The 18,842-nt window shown below is 42.1% G+C and overlaps 1 protein-coding gene across 1 annotated transcript in view; it reads right to left on the bottom strand.

Moving 5' to 3' along the window:
• Window positions 1–18,842, bottom strand: part of ascc3 (activating signal cointegrator 1 complex subunit 3) — a 229,629-nt gene that overhangs the window by 205,080 nt on the left and 5,707 nt on the right. Inside the window, exons 4-5 of the mRNA XM_079692773.1 lie at window positions 13,878–14,446; window positions 7,800–7,917 (exon numbers count right to left, since the gene is read on the bottom strand). Coding sequence (XP_079548899.1) covers window positions 7,800–7,917; window positions 13,878–14,446 — 687 coding nt within the window. The remainder of the gene's footprint in view (window positions 1–7,799; window positions 7,918–13,877; window positions 14,447–18,842) is intronic.

The following is an 18,842-nucleotide window of genomic DNA, read 5'->3' as shown; positions in this document are numbered from 1 at the left end:
GAGAAATATGTGGAAATAATACCATGAATAAAATGTTACCTCTCATTTATCATATATGAAGCCAATCTTTAAATGATTAAACAAACACCTGTTTGAGACTCCTCAGTGTACACAAAAACATAACTTGGAGAAATAAATAAATATGGATATGTTATTTAAAACCACCTCGAATATGTTGTGTTAATGTTATGAAATGTTTTCTCATAAATGATGCGGTAAGCAGGAGGACAGAATTACGTCTAAACTGACGCCGTTTTGCATTTCTATAGGTTGTAGATACGAGCATTGTTTCATATACTATCACGTTTAATCGTGTTTTATGCCGTTTTCTAAGACTTGATAAGTCGCTCATAAAACACAGGAGGTATGGAAACTAAGAGCACCATATGTGGTAAATTGTACAGCTAATATAACGCAACACATTAGTTGTATTTCCTTTAACTGGTGGATATAGAGTTGCTGCAGTGGAGAAGCTGCGCACAGCTGATCGACAGCTGGAACACCAACCACCAAATAAATAAAAATAAACATTAATCCACTCCACTCCGCAGGGATCCCCCGATACCTTCTCACAGTTGCTCATCATGGGGGGGTCTCCTGTCCCCGGCACAAACACACTGCCTGAGGAAGGTTATGTGTATGTTGTCATTAACCTTTTTCGGACCACTTACCGGTATTTATTTATTTTGGTGACGATCCGACCTCCATGCTGCTACTCTGGTTCAAACTGCATCCACCAAACAATATGATTTGTCTCCACTTTCCCAAAATAACCAAAATCTGACACGGTGTGAGATGTCTTTTGTAGCTGTTCTGTCGTAATTTCCTGCTATCTTCTTCATAAAGTCAGTCAAAATGAATGAATGAATGGGCGTTTCTTTTACTATTCATAGGCAAATATGGGCGTTACGTGAAGCTCGCAAAAGCTGCACCGCATTTCGAGTCGATTGTGATTTATAAAGGGAAACCGGCGTAGGACGTGCCGTACCCACTTCCCTCGCCGGTACGCAATGTTTTGTGAGTCCGAAAATGTCGTAACCTATTTTTTTGCTTTGTCCTACGTAAGCAACCTTCCCACGTGAATCCTACACAATGCGTTATAAATGAGGCCCCAGATCACATTCAAATAATGAGCAGCACTTCTTATCATGATGAAATACTGGCAATTGAATAAAATAGATTCATGTATCGTGTCAGCTCTAATGTTGAGGCTGTAGTGTGTTCAGCATTGGCCTTACATCTTAACTGGAGCAATGTAAAACATTTATGATTTAACCTGCAAAATGAATGAATAGAGTTAGTCTAGATTCATAAGCTAATGTACTGCTTCACACCAAGCATTCAAATCTATATTTAGGACTTTTTGTTTTTCATTTTGGAGCTCTCTCTTCTAATCTTCAGCTGCTCTTTGATGTCTACCTTACGGATCAGAAGAGAGCTCTGGCATAACAAAATAATCCGTCCTAACTACTTACTGCTCTACTCCATCATTAAGGAGGTGAAAGATGGCCACCTCAGGACTAAGGGGGTCGAGAGACAACACAGGATGGATAGCATTTAAAATAAGAAAGCAAGCAGACATGGAAGGCAGGTATATCGATAGGTGGGCTGCTTTATCAAGCCTCCTAAAATACTATCCCATACAAAATCAATGAGCTCAGCTTTAAGCTGCTGGGAGAGATGGATAACTACAGCAGAAACCAATGTAAGCCTTCCACACAGGAGCCTCAGCAACACCATGCACAGGTCATCCTTATTACTGCTCTTACTCAGGAGGTGGCCTCACACAATAATCCCCTATCGTGATTATTTAAGCAGACCGCAATCATTTTTGCATTATTGTTGAATTCCACAAACAAGGGTATTTATAGCCAATGTGGAAACAAATAGTGGATTTGGTGTTTCTTTATCTGCTGGGTAAAAAAGAGCCTACTGTCTACCTGAGCCTGAGGTTATGATGTCAGGAAAACCACTAGCTTGCGCTCAAATTTCCCCAAAATCAGGAGCTGATGAGTCACAAAAAGTATGATTGTATAAACGTATTTGAAACAATTAAAACATTATGCAATGAATTCAGTACTTGTTAGGCAAACAATTATGTGAATGGTGCGTCACTAAATTTTTCAGGCATTAGGTAATTTCCTTTCGCAAAGAATGCCAAATGCAATGTCAGGGTGTTTTTATATTATGCGGTAATTGTTCTCTTAAAGTGCACACATCATGCTATTTTTAGGCAATAGCACAGTGCTGTCAAGTTAACGCCTTAATAATAGGCAAAATGTTAGAATCTAAAAGGTTTCTATCGGAATTTCTATTTCAATTTGTTTTCTGCAGTAGGGGGTTTCACCCACGGCAGGTGGCTCTGACTTTTATGTATAGTCTTTAGTTTGATCGTTTTTTTTACTTTACACGACACTGTTCAACCCTTCATTCTGCTTCACTCTTTCGCTAACGATTTTGAAGACATCCGCGTTCTTGTGAAACGTAAATACTACGCTTCCTATGTTTTGGTGCGGACTGCGTTCACACTAGCGATAAACTGCTCCAGAGTTCACTTCACTGGCAAGTGGTCCGAGACCACCTCTTTTAGCGGACCAAAGTCCGGTTGTTTAGTTCACTTAAGAGGTCTCTGACTGCGTTCAGTGCTGGTGTGAATGCGACCTTAGACTAAAGTTAACTATCTAAACCAGGGGTCGGCAACCCCTGGCACGCGTGCCAGCATTGGCACGCGGCACCGTAACCAGTGGCACACTAGGAATAAGTGGAATAAGTGTACAAAATATTTAAATTGTATTTTCGGATCCTGAACGAGACCGCCGCCAGAGCGCGTCTACCCGTTACCTGCAAGAGGAAGCCATGCACGCAACGCAGCCCCGCTCTCTTCAACTCCAGGTGACTTTCTGCCGCTTTCCTCCGTGGTGCAGTGCTGATCGTTTCACCACGGAGGAAAGCACTTCACTAATTGCAGTACCCATAAGGAGCTGTATAAATGCCGCAGTTTTTGCGTGGCTGTGTCTTTAGTTGAAAGCCCAGTGGCGATCTGCTCATCTCTCATCGAAATAATATGCTACAAAGGGGCGGACTGGCCATCTGTGTGTTGAACTTTCCTGTCGGCTCCCAGACCGTAGTCGAGGAGGGCAGAAGCAACAAGCTTCAGGTTCAATAACCCACTTTAGCTTAAATGACTGGAGAGAGGCGAGCTCTTCTTGGGAGGTCGTTGCATTTATTTAGCTGTTCTTCTGTTTCACAAAATACATCACAGACCTCTGTTTTTCTGCTTCCTCGTTTCACTTCCAGAAACATACACACGTTCTCTCACTGTCGCTCTACCATCCACAAACACACACAACATGACCCTGATATCATAACATGTGTGCTCTGGAGAATCACAGAACGGACGATCGTCCTTATTATTATGCCGTTTAAACCAATTATTTAAATGTATTTGTTAAATTCGGCATCATAAGTTGCGCTGACAGGTCCACACACTGCTTCCCCGCAGCGAGGCTCCCCCGCCCTCCTGCTGATAGTTGACGAGCGTCAAGCTCCTCAAACCCCCCCCCCCCGTTGATAATTCTCGATCGTTGGCACGCTGATAACAATTTTTTTTTTAAATGGCACTTCATATCAAAAAGGTTGCCGACCCCTGATCTAAACCCTCAGAGAGTCCTTTACCTCACTGAGCTGTAGTTATCAGCCTCTCAGTCTGACAGGAGAGGACTCTCCCTCCACCTCTTCTTCTAATACCACGCCTTTAGCCGGATGCTAGTGGAGCACGCTCGTGAACTGGTAGAGCCGGAACCTCGCAGCGGGGAAACTGTGGGGCGCATAATTTAACAACTAAAGACATAGCTACACAAAAACGCAGCATGTGTAGGCTCTGAGAATCTGCCTTGCTACAAAGTAGCAGTGAAAACACGGTACGGAGTTTCATTGATTTGGCATTCTCACAATAAGCAAGTGGAATGGATTTGATAATGAAGCACTGACACAACGCTCTACAAAGTGCGGCGAGTGGATAGACCGATTCACGGACTTAAAGTTATACAGACTTATAGTAAAAGTGGGGGGGTCTAAACTAATCATTTTGAAAGGTGGGGGGGACTTGTCATGTATACATGTAGTGGAGTAAAAGTACACCATTTAACTCTGAGTTATATTGGAGTAGAAGTACAAAGTAGCATAAAATAGAAATACTCAATTAAAGTAAAAATATCTCAAAATTGTACCTAAGTACAGTAATTGAATAAGCAAACTTAGTTACTTCCCACATCTGAAATCAGATATGACTTGATATGAAGTAATGTGATCATTTCTTAGTATTTGATCCTTCAACTTGGCCTCAGGAAATGCAAAGACTTCACAGTTTTGGCAACATGTTTTGGAGAAAGCAAATCTGAGGCTTAAACAGGGAAAGTGAGGAAGACTGCAGCATCTTCATCATCTACCATGCAAGAAGTTTAAATAGAGGACAGTGAAGGAGACACTAAGGAGGACAGTGAGGAAGACTGCACTTATTAACACTACATCTCGTGTGGGGTGAGTACCAAACGCTGTCTCCTGGTACTCATCTGAGTAACTCACTAATAAAGTTATGTGCACCCCTGTATATGAGAACACATGTGTTACTTATGTAGATAGATGACAGAAAGGTGCAGATCATGTGTTGCTTGATTTATATCAGAGAGTCAATCTACAGCTGCAGCCCTGTGGAAAAACATGCTAGAGATGTCGCTTCCATCCAGATGTTCAAATTAATAATTAATATACAACATTTGGGATGAAAACAAAACGTTTGTAGGACTTGCGTGGCTCCATGCAGGAATAAATAAACGTGTAGTAAGAGCGTAGAGTGTGTGGTTGAGAGAAAGTGAGAGGGATTTGTGGTGGATGTGCTCAGAGCAGACAGGTGTTGCAGAGAAGACATTAGCAGTAAAGTTTTTCTAGTTGCAATAAATGTACAGTGCAACACAGAAATGAACAAAGGCCCTGGAAACAAAACAAAGTGTCCCCTGTGCCTCTGACCACAGGCTGCAGCTGAAGCAGGAACGCTTCACACTTCGTGTTTCCCCAATGCATAATGTACATCGGACAGGCCAGTTTATTCAAGAAACAGTGGAACAACAAGGAGCAGAGACCTTTTCAAGTGGTCACTGGCCATTAAATATTTACTTGAAAACAGGACCTGGAAGCCACTCGTCCTGCAGCAGAAGTCATGCATTAAGTGTGTCTTGGAGGAATGGCCTTTGGTTTGAAGGGATAGGATTTCTTTGGCTGGAGACTTTCAAAATGTAGCTTATTTTTGCTGGTTTCTACACATTTGCCTAGCCCAGTTTTTATGGTTCCTGTTAAGCTACATTCACATGATAGGCAATTTGCTTTGTATGAATGTGTGTATCACATCATGCCATAGGATGGGATACCAAACCACATCATACCATATGCCATCACATCAAATCATATCATATCACATCATAGCATATGACATAAAAAAATGGGAGGAAATTAGGCCAAAGTTGAACACATTTTTACTCTGTGCGCATCAGCCTAGTTTAGCGCCACTGCTCCCTCCTAGAAACACTACTGCAACATTAGCGTGGAGCTGTATACCGCATACCATTTGAGTGCAACTTTACTGCCAACTCTGTTTTGACAAATTAAGATGATAATGGCACAGGTAGGTTACTCAGGGGCCCCCCGTAAGGGGGTGAAAAGTTAGGACGATTCTAAGGGCCCGTGACTGACAGGGGCCCAAACAATTTTAGAACATTAAGAAAAAAAAATGTAAGTAACCAATGTGATATCTTTTCATGGGGCCCAAAATCCCTGGCGGCGCCCCTGAGGTTACTCGCCACTGATTGGCTAGGGCAAAATGAAACAAGACAACTCTCGGAAACATGTTCAGGCTGCAACATCACTTTAGGAATAACTCTACACTCTTATTGTAATCATTAAGGTTTACTCCATCATTTCATTTTGGTTGGAGACTCGATTGTCTTTTTCTGCTCTTGTTAAACAAGCCTAATACTTTGTTTTCTAAATTAAGAGCTTTCACTAAAAAATAAAAGCTGTGTCTCAAATACAGGCAAGGGTGGATAAACTCCTGATGCTTGACATGCAATGTGCATGCCAACTTAGCATAATGTTCATTTCCAACGCTTTAACTGAATTCATAACAACATCAATCACGCTATTTTCAACACTAATTAGTTCTGCATTAGTCTTCTAAAGAGTTATGGTAATGCCCAAGTCAATCTGCATGTTGTGGCACAAAATGGCAATAGCTTCATCTGAGATACAGGGTGTTTCTCAATGTCGAGTACGCTTGCTTGGTAGTCACTTGCTTAAGCAGCGAGGAAAGAATACTTCCTGGCATTCGGAAAACAAAGAGTGGAACAGGCGATCAAGTGTGCAGGTGTGCGTCATATGAGATGCCCCGCCTTACATTTTCCGCCACAGATTTGGGGAAATTGGTCCGTGCGCAAAGCATTGTGGGGATTTTAAGACCGCGGAGTCTACACATGTGCAGCCTCGAAATTTCTCCTAACGAAGTACGCCGGGCTCGGTAGAATTCCAAGTATGCTGGACATTGGAACAGTCCTTCGGCGGCACTCAATGACGTAGTATGCTTGAAATAGTGGCTCTGGAGCAGCTTTACTCGACATTGAGAAACACCCACTGAATGGCAACGATAAAAAAATATTTTTTTCACAATGGCTTCCTGCAAATGTTTCACAATAAAAGCCATGTTGGGAATTTAAAGGGTTATGTTTACTGAAACACTAGATGACTTAACATTTCAATCAAATACAGAACAAGTGTTGAGATTCTATTAACAGCATTATGCTTTAAGAATTTTTTTTAGGTAAACATCAATAGATTAGAAAAGATGGAGTCTTCACACTTACAAATAAACACATTAAAAACAAAAAAACATAGCAGTAAAAAAACCTTATATAAATAAATAAATCTCTTGTTTTGCTGTACAGTTTGACACCTTCAAAAGCTTGTCACAAAACGGTTTGGTGGCCTTAGAGTGACATTAAAGTGATAGTAAAGGACATTTCATTTGAGTAGTTATGCCACAGGGAAACAAAAAGCCATAATTTCATCCAATCATTTTCATGGCAATTATCTAAATAAAAAAGATGGGTTAAGTGGAAGAAAATTAGAAAAAATAGAAATAATAGATAATATAATAAAAAATTACTTTTGCTTGAGTGTTTTTTTGTTTTGTTGATAAAGCTATGAATAGGCGATACAAATGTGTTTGACAAATGAACAATGATGTAGTAAATATGACATGACGGATCGACTGTTTGTTCAATTACATTGCACAGGAATTCTTTACTGGCTTTAAACAGAAAATAAGCAGCAAAGCACTGACTGTAAAAGATGATATTCCCCGAGCTGTCAAACGCTCTGCTGCACCCACAGGAGAATCTCCACCATAAATAAAGAGAGCCAGTATTGACACTTCTCTGTTACCATCCGACTTTGGAAAGCAAGAAATATGGTCTAATTTGAGCTGAAACAAACAACCTGCCCAAAGCATAAAGGTTTAGACAGCCACAAACACAACAAACAAACACACATTATGATTTGATTCTGTATGATCATAATAAAAGAGAAATGCATTTTAGACCTTCAGTCAGGGAGTCTGTAAAGCTCAGATGAATCACCTTTTTGTGTCTTTGTTTCATCTACACAAATTAATTTCTCATATTCACGACTATTTCAAAAACGACTGAAGTTTGCGTTACCATGGAGATGACCTGGTTGCCATGGGGCTGTCTCACCTGGTGTGTAGCCAGTCCTGTCAGGTGGCATGGAGATGAGGGAGTCCACGATGGCTGCCCTTCGCTGGAGGAGGGTGGAGATCATCTCCAGCCCCTCTGGGCCCAACAGCTCGAACAGCTGGAGGGAGAGAGTGGGGGGGTTAGTATCTACATCACAAACATACCACCACACACACATCCAAACACCTATACACATCCTATGGCTCACCAATACCTACAAACACGCTTCTAGTGCCAAGACTGAGCACCTGGTAATTACCATCCGCTCGGTACAGAATATGCTCCGTCGCTTAGCCTCCCAAACACAGCCACCTGGCACTTAGTAAGTGACGGAAAAACAACAACAACAAGAAATCCTGTGCACAGCAGCAGCAGCACACAATTATAACTTAGTGCAGACAGGGCTGCACACACTCATCAATGTCATTGTGAGATGACTAAGTGTGTGCCCTCTAATTGGAAAATAGTCGACCTACAGGCCCGGGGTATGGTCTATTTGCCAGGTCCTATAGAGTCTTATTGTTAACCCAGAAATGTTCAGTACCCCAAAGTATTATGTTAGAAATACAGTAGGGGTCCCCAGCACATAGAAACTGCTGTACAATTTGCTAACTTACATATGTTGGGCAACTGCATAATTAGCATAAGTTGCGTTAATTAGCATTAAATTGCATTATATCCTACGCAGACCAAAGTAGAACAATTTCTGGAGTTTCTGGAGTGGTTTCAGGAGTTAGTAAGGATGCTGAATGGCAGTTTTAACAAGAAAAGGGCATATCTAAGTGCTGGGGAGGGACCCGTTTTACACATTTCTGGCATAGGAATTTGGGGTACTCAACATTTTCCGGGTTCACAATGCTGGCAACTAGAAGACTAGTATGTGATTTGAGCCTGGAAACAATGCAGTATTTTCCCCTCTGCTTTCAGGGTTGTTTTCAGGATTTAGGCATGGCGTGCTCTTTCACTCTGTCCTCCCTTGGGAAGCAACAGTCAGCGCAGCAGGGAACTAAAACAACAGACGCACTTTGATGTCAGGTCAGCTATCTTCTTTGTCGGGGTTATCTTTGTTTCCCTCGGAGGTCTCTTTTATATCTGTTCTAAACTTCTATTGGTCCCTCTGAATGTCTCTGTTTTATTCGGTGAACTGCACTGTGGAGAGGGCTGAGGTTTCACCAGCTCAAAGGGAGCTGCTTTTTTTATGAACTCTCATGAATTCTGTCCTTTGGAGGTGACTGATTAGGTGTGTGTTCCATTGACGTGGGAGGCAGAGTTTCTCCTTCAGATGGATTCTGTGCAGTCCCCCATCCTATACAGCCTGGTGCTAAAGCATTAGCTGTACTCTACATCCTCAAGGCTACAGGTCAGGAGTGAGAGTGTGTGTCCTCTACTCCTTTATCGGTGATTAAATATTCAGCCTCGCCTGCTCTATTTTTCAGCTGGTTAATGGAAGCATTATGTGAGCTGAGTCAAACTGGGCAGGGCTTTGTGTCTCCTGAGACCAAATCAACACAATCATCGATTTGCAAAGTAGGTTGGTTTTACATTTAAGAGTTGAAATTGTACCCTATAAACACAATGCTCAAAGCGATGTAGAAAATCACATAACATGCTTCTACTAAGCACAACATATGACTGCGTATTAGTTCAAATGTGTTGATATTAGTGTCCATACGATACCTGAGTTTCAGTTTATTAACTCTTTTTTCACATAACAATACATCACAAATTAAAATGATGTAATTGGTCTAAATCAAATCTTATAAATGATCATCCTTACACTCATGCCTAAGGTTGTTGACTCCTGATTTAATAGATGATTAAATAGTTTATATTATAGTATTATATGTGTTAAAGCTGTTTGATTCTATATGGTTATAGATCAGTCTGATTTAGTAATAAATGCATAGTCATTAAGTTTCCTGTTTCAATCAAAACAAAACCTATAAAGGCACTCAGTCTTCGTTTTAATCTGCTACTATATGTAACCAAATGGATTTCCCCCCACGCACAACTCAGCAACAACCATGAAAGTTCACAGCTGCAGGTTGTGCAATGAGAAATAATAAGTAATGGCACCGAGTGCAAAGCCTTTTATCTGGACTGTTGACTTTGGAGTCACACAGAGGTGGATGCATGGAGAGTCTGCAGGTGCTCTCTCACACACACACACACACACACACACACACACACACACACACACACACACACACACACACACACACACACACACACACACACACACACACACACACACACACACACACACACACACACACACACACACACACACACACACACACACACACACACACACACACACACACACACACACACACACACACACACACACACACACACACACACACACACACACACACACACACACACACACTCCTCCGTGGCGATGACCGCTTGGGGGGGACACAAGCGGGATTTTGAAAAGTGGGGGGGACATGTCTCCCTCTCTGTTGGCCGCTTGTTAGCAGACCCTTCACGCGATAGCAGAGCGAACAGGTACAGAAGCCTGTACTACGAAGCCAGATTTTTGGTTAGCGAGGTAACTTCAGGGTTAACTCTGGGTTTCCGGTCCTACGACGCTGGTTCACTTCTTACCGGGGTAGATCTCCATGGTAACTTATGCTGAACGGCAAACCTACTCCTCAGTGAAAAGTGAAAGCTCCGCCTGCTGACCAATCAGAGCTCAGTGTGCGGAGTTTAAAGCTATAGAGTGGCGAAGTCACGCCCATCTACTTCCGGTCCATGGGACCTTATTTCGGAAAATTATGCATTGAAGTCAATGAAGAGAGAAAACGTATCTTTCGATCCCGTTTGAATTGTGCCATGAATTACAAATATGATTGATATTAGTGTCCATACGATACCTGAGTTTCAGTTTATTAACTCTTTTTTCACATAACAATACATCACAAATTAAAATGATGTAATTGGTCTAAATCAAATCTTATAAATGATCATCCTTACACTCATGCCTAAGGTTGTTGACTCCTGATTTAATAGATGATTAAATAGTTTATATTATAGTATTATATGTGTTAAAGCTGTTTGATTCTATATGGTTATAGATCAGTCTGATTTAGTAATAAATGCATAGTCATTAAGTTTCCTGTTTCAATCAAAACAAAACCTATAAAGGCACTCAGTCTTCAGGGATTTTTGGAATTCATCACTTTCAATAACGTGAGGCTATTTGAACATAAAATGCCAATGTCTCGTTTTAATCTGCTACTATATGTAACCAAATGGATTTCCCCCCTCGCACAACTCAGCAACAACCATGAAAGTTCACAGCTGCAGGTTGTGCAATGAGAAATAATAAGTAATGGCACCGAGTGCAAAGCCTTTTATCTGGACTGTTGACTTTGGAGTCACACAGAGGTGGATGCATGGAGAGTCTGCAGGTGCTCTCTCTCACACACACACACACACACACACACACACACACACACACACACACACACACACACACACACACACACACACACACACACACACACACACACACACACACACACACACACACACACACACACACACACACACACACACACACACACACACACACACACACACACACACACACACACACACACACACACACACACACACACACACAGATGTCAGTGGGAGAGTCCGCTTCCAAATGTCAACTATGTGAGAAACATTGGAACTAACAGTAACCAGCGGAAGTTCTTCAATACTGTACAACTTTTATCTCTCTAATAGAGTGAGGAAGAGGCTCAGAGAGACAGCGAGAAGCAACATGGACAATATAAAAGCTTTGGAGTATAGAGGATCGGGGAGTAGAGGTTGGTGAAAATGCAGGGGGACAGGATGATGGAGCACTCTCCTGATCCATAAGTAAATGTACATGATGTCAAATAACTGCTGGGCGGTCCGACAGAATGAGAGAGAACCAGAGGCCTACAGTGACTCTGACCTTTACTTTACAGGAAGGTGTGGAGGCAGATGAAAAGAGGTAGCCTTCTCCTGGCTTATACCTGCTCAATGCAATCCATTGACAACATCTACTTGCATACACCTCTCTAATGCTGCTGGATTAAAAAAGGATGCAGGATGCTTCAACTGTGATATTCTTGGCTCATACAGATGTGTAATGTAACCATTTGGCACACAGGGGAGCAGTGTGTGGGCTGAATAACAGCATTTATTTTATTTCTCCCCCCACTCATTTCAGACATACGGACCAAACTGTATTTTGCAAAAGATGTTGAGCGAGTGAAGTTCATTATTCTCATAAGAACAGTAGACTGTCACAAGTTTTCAAATGGATGCCTTTACATTTTAAAGAATACAAAGAAAAAGCTGCATGATTTCAAACACTTTTGTCTGCTTCACAATCAGAATTTGTTTTATTGCCTAATACTTTATATTATTGTGCAAACATAAACAAAGTAAGAGATATTCAAATGTAAAATAAGAGCAGAGACGCAGGAAGCAGCCTCTGGTGTGTGTGTGTGTGTGTGTGTGTGTGTGTGTGTGTGTGTGTGTGTGTGTGTGTGTGTGTGTGTGTGTGTGTGTGTGTGTGTGTGTGTGTGTGTGTGTGTGTGTGTGTGTGTGTGTGTGTGTGTGTGTGTGTGTGTGTGTGTGTGTTTACTGACTGAGTGATGGCTGAGAGGCGTTTGAGGCTCGTAAATAGAAAGAGCTTTCCCCTTCGAGACAGACTCCCTGCTCTTAACCCACTGTATGTGTGTAAGCGTACAAATGCATGTTTTATGGAAATTGGCATACAATAATCCACCCCATACATTTTGTAACACAATTGTTCTATCGTATATGTATGCTACACTGTGGGTTTCTAATTGCTACATGCTGTATGGTGCAGATACAAATCTAAATATATCTTGAATTACCACTAAACACTTAAAGTGAACTTTCCCATGCCATAACTACTGCATACTGGTAGAGGACATTGATGGGACGATACACCAGTCCCTACTCATCAGTTTCCTAAAGCCGCTGTCTTAAAGGTTGACCTCTCCTTTATTTGTAAGTTGCTCACAATCCCAAAGGGTCTTTAATACCAATGAAGGTCAAGCCATGCAGGAAGTTGGGAACGTCTAAAAAGGTCTAAAGGTCAAGGAAGACTTGACAGCCCCCATATGATAATCCACAATCTGGATCAAAGCCAGAAGGCCTGCTGCAGAAGGTCAAGGTTATAGAATCAATAGGATACCCGAGACATTAAAAGGTATCGTTAGGACAGGTCAAACTTTATGTCACACTAACCATGTGGAGAGTCGACTACTCATTTTGAAGTTCAAGTTCAGATTGATCCCTAAAGTATCAGAGTAGAGCTGCTGACTAAACTCCTAATCAACAGTGGAGAGGCCCCAGAACGTCCTTTGTAACCTTGGCGGATCCACACAGGATAACAGCAGACAAAATAAGCTTACTGTGAAACAGAGGGAAGGAAAACGAGGGCAGCATGTGGCGTTTCTGTTGGCTGCTCCAACATTTTATCGGCTAGCGAAATCAGCTTAAAAATGTTTGCGCCAAACACTGTACAACCTCCTCTACTGCCAGTGTGCAGTGTGGCTGACTCTTTGGCTGACCATCAATCGATTTCATAACTGAGACCAGTGTGCACACTTTTTATTTCTTTGACTGTGTGGACATCTGAGGTTTTCACTTCACAGATCATGAGCAGAGACATTAAAAGGTAAGTGTTATAGATAAAACATGAGAGTTGACTTGTAAGCTTTTAAAAGTATACTGTGGAGCGGCTGCACTGTACTAATACTGGGCAGAGAACTGAATAATAGGAAGAAGCAAGAAGCACAAGCAAATGACAAAGTGAAACAGTCAATTTCAATATTGGAATGTTCAGCAAACACCTGACATCTCAGGGAAGCATGCAAGGTTCAAATTGTTTAAACTAATAGTAATACATTAACAATAGTAATGCCCTTAGTGGAAGATAATCTTTCTTAATGGCGGGCAAAGAAATACATTCCTGTGAGAATCAAGATTATTTCCAAGGCCAATTTAAGAAATAAAGTATCTATATGTTGGATTGCATTTCCAGGTGACACAAACCTCATTCTGCAGCTCGTCGTCGCTCTTGTGGGAGGTCAGCATTTCAAACAGGGAGGTGCAGAGCTCCTCCGGGCTGGATGAGATCATGTTGCCTCCATTTAGATACTTCTCCACCTCTGATCTCAGGATGGCTCCCTCCCCAGAGCTCAGAGAACTTCCTGAAGCTTCCTCACTGGCAACATTCCTCCCGCTCTGCTGGTGGTTGAGGAAGTTGATGAAGTCGAGACTCACGTTCTCCTCTTTGACGACAGAGCAGGGCAGCTCCTCCAGCGGGTCCAGAGCATAGCAGTCATACGAGAAGGCGATGTTACGTCCAAAAGAAGGGCCTCGTTGGGGATTGTGACGGGAGGACAGGCTCTGGATAAAGTTCTCCACCCTGGAGTCTCCGAGTGGAGCCACCAGCCGAGCCACACAGGCACAGGAGGCCTCAGCTGCAGAGGAGGGGAAGGGCCCGAACATCTGCTTGATTGCCCGGGTCTCCTCTGTGCCCACATGGTCTTTGTTGTGGAAGGTCTCAAACAGAAACACAGCTGCACTTTCAACAGCGGCCTGCCCATGTTCAGTCCCCACTGGAAATAAAAACACAAAATATGGAAACTTTGATGTCATGTTTACAGCAATCACTACAGCTAGAGGTAGATTTAGTGATGAAGGGGCACATGACAAACAAACAAACACCTGTGGCTTTTTCCACCTTTCCCTAATTGAACTTTTAGAACTCAGATATTTTTAAGCTATTGTGCTTTTTGAGGTTTTCCCTTTCCTAGTGTATGGGTTTTGTTCATGTAAATGTTCAGTAAAAGCTAAAATCCCTGTCATCCCTCCGAGGGAGTTTCTCTCCCGCACACTCCCCCCCTGCCTGAAACGCTTCCTTTGTTTACTTCCAGAACAGAATGAGATCAACACTTGCGCTTCTTTTGGCTAGAGCTTCAACACATTGTACATGAAATGCAAAGGGGCGGGACATCTCTAAGCGGTTCACCAATAACAACAGAGGCAGCCAGCTAACCAATCAGAGACGACTGTGCTCTGGTTTCAGACAGAGGGTGAAAAGAGGTGCTGCAGCACAGGCAGTGTGAGAAGAATAAAGAGCTTTTTGAACATTAAAGCATGGAGACATGTCCAATAGAGGCTGAAAATGCAAATATGAACCTGATAATCATAGTCCTTTTTAATTAGTGGTGGAAAGTCACTTAGTATATTTACAGAGCTCTCCACTCAGCGTAAATGGGGGTTGGAGGATCTTGGTCAAATAATTGACCAATGATCACTCTGCTGAGCTCCAGAGATACTGGGTAGAGTTGGGAGAAACTTCTAGAAGGAAAACAAACACCCCACAGATCTGGGGCCTCATTTATAAAGGTATATATGCTCAAAAAAAATTGATGGCGTACGCCAGTTTCTCCGCAATGTTTGCGATTTATAAAATACTAACTTGACGGGGAAATGTGCGGTCCTCCACCCAAACTCTAACCCATGCGTACGCACTAAGCACAAAAACAGGAGAGACGAGAAACTGCGACACCGTTGGCAGAAAGAAGAATGGAGAGAAATATGTGGAAATAATACCATAAATAAAATGTTATCTCTCATTTATCATATATGAATAATTCATTTTCAAACATTGATCAAAGCCAATCTTAAAATGATTAAACAAACGCCTGTTTGCAACTCCTCAGTGCACACAAAAACATAACTTGGAGAAACAAATAAATACGGATATGTTATTTAAAACCACTTCGAATATGTTGTGTTAATGTTATGAAATGTTTTCTCATAAATGATGCAGTAAGCAGGAGGACAGAATTACGTCTAAACTGACGCCGTTTTGCATTTCTATAGGTTGTAGATACGAGCATGGTGTTATATACTATCATAATTAATCGTGTTTTATGCCGTTTGCCAAGACTTGATAAGTCGCTCGTAAAACACAGGAGGTATGGAAACTAAGAACACCATATGTGGTAAATTGAACAGCTAATATAACACAACATATTAGTTGTATTTCCTTTAACTGGTGGATTATGGATATATAGCTGCTGATCGACAGTTGGAACACAAACCACCAAATAATTCAGATCCAGTTGTCACGACTCCACTCCGGAGGGATTCCCCGATCATTTCTTACAGTTTCTCATCAAGGGGGTGTCTCCTGTCCCCGGTACAAACACACTGCCTGAGGAAGGCTATGTGTATTTATTTTTGTCATTAACCTTTTTCGGACCACTTATTTATTTATTTTGATGACGATCCGACCTCCATGCTGCTACTCTGGTTCAAACTGCATCCACCAAACAATATGATTTATCTCGACCTACCCAAAATAACCAAAATCTGACACGATGTGAGATGTCTTTTTTAGCTGTTCTGTCGTAATTTCCTGCTATCTTCTTCATAAAGTCAGTCAAAATGAATGAATGAATGGGCGTTTCTTTGACTATTTATAGGCAAATATGGGCGCTACGTGAAGCCCGCAAAAGCCGCAACGCATTTCGAGTCGATCGGGATTTATAAAGGGAAACCGGCGTAGGACGTGCCGTACGCACTTCCCTCGCCGGTACGCAATGTTCGGTGAATCGGAAAATGTCGGAAAATGTATGTACCTATTTTTCGGATTTCTACTACGTAAGCAACCTTCCCACGTGAATCCTACGCACGGCGTTATACATGAGGCCCTTGGACTTTAAGGCAGAGGGGCCAGACGGAAACGTCTCCTCAGTGAAATGCACATGAAACTTGAAAAAATTCACCTACAGGATTCTCAGACTGTAAGAAACTAGTTTAACTGGTCTGATGAAACCAAGACTGAAATTGTTGTTCCTAATTCTAAGGCTCAAGCCACGAGGAAACCAGGCAGGCACACACACGCAGACATATGGACAGACTGTATATTATAACTAATTATCATTAGTTTTTCATGGCCATTAAATCCGAGCTGTGCACTATTTATAGCTTCAGAGAAGAAACATCTGAGCAGTAAAGACTCAGCATGAGCTCACTGTTTAGGGTCCAGGACCCTTATTTAATTAATATTCCAAACAATTTATGCTTAACCGGAACTGCACTTAACAAAAAGGAATACAGAGTAATTGTCCAATTAGAAGAAAAAATGGCAGAGGGACAGAGGGAGAATGGAGGGAAGAAGGTTGGAGAGGCAGAGAAAAGCGAAAACAGATGAAAAGGATTTAAACCAATTAAAATCGTCCAAAAGCATCAGAATCGTCACTGCAAGCAGCCGAGCAGAATGGCTGCTTTCATCCTCTCCAGTGTGCTTCTGAGGAACTTCTTATTTGGATCCAGCCACAATGCCTGAGGGCAGGTTCAACACGGTGCAGCCTCACAACAACAAATACTGCTACTCTTGATGGGAGAAAGAGAAGAAAATATACAGCCATAATCTCAGAGAAAAGCAAATTGAGTGAAAATCATCACAAGCTTTTATGAGAGAGCTCCTTAATTGACTGGTGGAGTTCAGATAAAGGTCCCATGACATGGCCATTTCTACTGATCGTAATTCCATTGTTGAGGTCTACTAAAATAGATTTACATTGTTCAATGTTCCAAACTCACATTGGTTTCTCATACAGCATCTCTGTATAGTATGTGTATTCACTCTCTGTCCTACACGGCTTGTTGGAGCTCCTGCCCCCCCCCCCCCCCCTCCCTATGAGCCCACTGTGCTCTGATTGGTCAGCTCGCCCACTCTGTTCTGATGAGTCAACCACCGTTACAGCGGAACATCAGTGTTTATGTGTTACAATGGCGTTTGTTAGCAACCAGAAAATGACACCAGTAATGACAAACAGATGAGAATGCTGCGTGGGGTCTGGGTGCCGTGTTGGCGGGACCTTGCGGGGCTCACTGCTCCGCCCTTTGAGGCTCGAGGAGCGGAAAGTGTGAGCTGTATTACTGGTTTCCTTTCCTGCTTGCTGCGTGGGGTCTGCGAGACAGCGAGACACCGCGTAGCTCAGCCCGAGCACACACATACACACTCACAGCCTGAGCTCCGAGTGTGTGTGTGTACGGATCTCCGAGTGTGTGTGTGTGTGTGTGTGTGTGTACGGATCTCCGAGTGTGTGTGTGCGTGTACAAAGTAGGGGTGCAACAACTAATCGACTTAATCGATTAAAATCGATGACCAAATTAGTTTCCAACTAGTTCAGTCGTCGATTAGTTGGTGACGTCATCACGTGTGTTTTACGTGCCGTTAAACTCCAACTTTATCGGTCTTTTTATCGGTACTGGAGACATTCAAAAAATATATGTCATATGTATTATTGCTACAAAAACATTATCTTGCAGTCTTAGTGTCCCAACTCGTTTCTAATATGCAAAAAGACAAAAAAATGCATCTATGATGTATTTTCGATCAGACGAGATCTCTCTCCCCTGTCTGTGTGCGAGGGGGCGGGGCAGTTTACACACACGCAGCTGCTACATGCAGCAACACACTGCGGAGATGGCGGAGAGAAGCGCTCCAAGGTGTGGTTAAACTTTACCCGTCTCGATGTGGACAATGCTCGTTGCCAATAGTGCAATAAGAGTTTAGCATGTAAGGGCGGTAACACGAGCTATTTGTCTAAACATTTAGCAAAAGTGCACCACATCCAGACGGAATGCACCGGGTTCGACTGTCTTTCTAGTAGCTCTGTAGCCCCATCCACAAGTAACGTTTCCACGTCAGGTTAGGCTAGCAGCAACACACGGAGTTAACAACATTACACAAACATGGGTTAATGATTAGAGGTAACTGAGTTATTTATTTTGTTAAAGTTTCAGCTATTCTGTTTACAGTTCTGTTATCACATTATTTAATACGATTTGTTAAAACATTGTTGTTTCTTTTGATGTGAAATATTATGTTAATTCTGTTCACAATTCGTTAAGTTCATTTAATAATATATGTATTTTTATTTATAAGTATTCATCTTTATAGTCTTCATTGTTAGTTTCCACATGCATAAA

Source organism: Notothenia rossii (genome assembly GCF_949606895.1).
Source record: "Notothenia rossii genome assembly, chromosome: 7".
Taxonomy (NCBI): Eukaryota; Metazoa; Chordata; class Actinopteri; order Perciformes; family Nototheniidae; genus Notothenia; species Notothenia rossii.
Note: the sequence above shows the minus strand (reverse complement) of the source record. Positions and strands in the feature narration are given on the sequence as shown.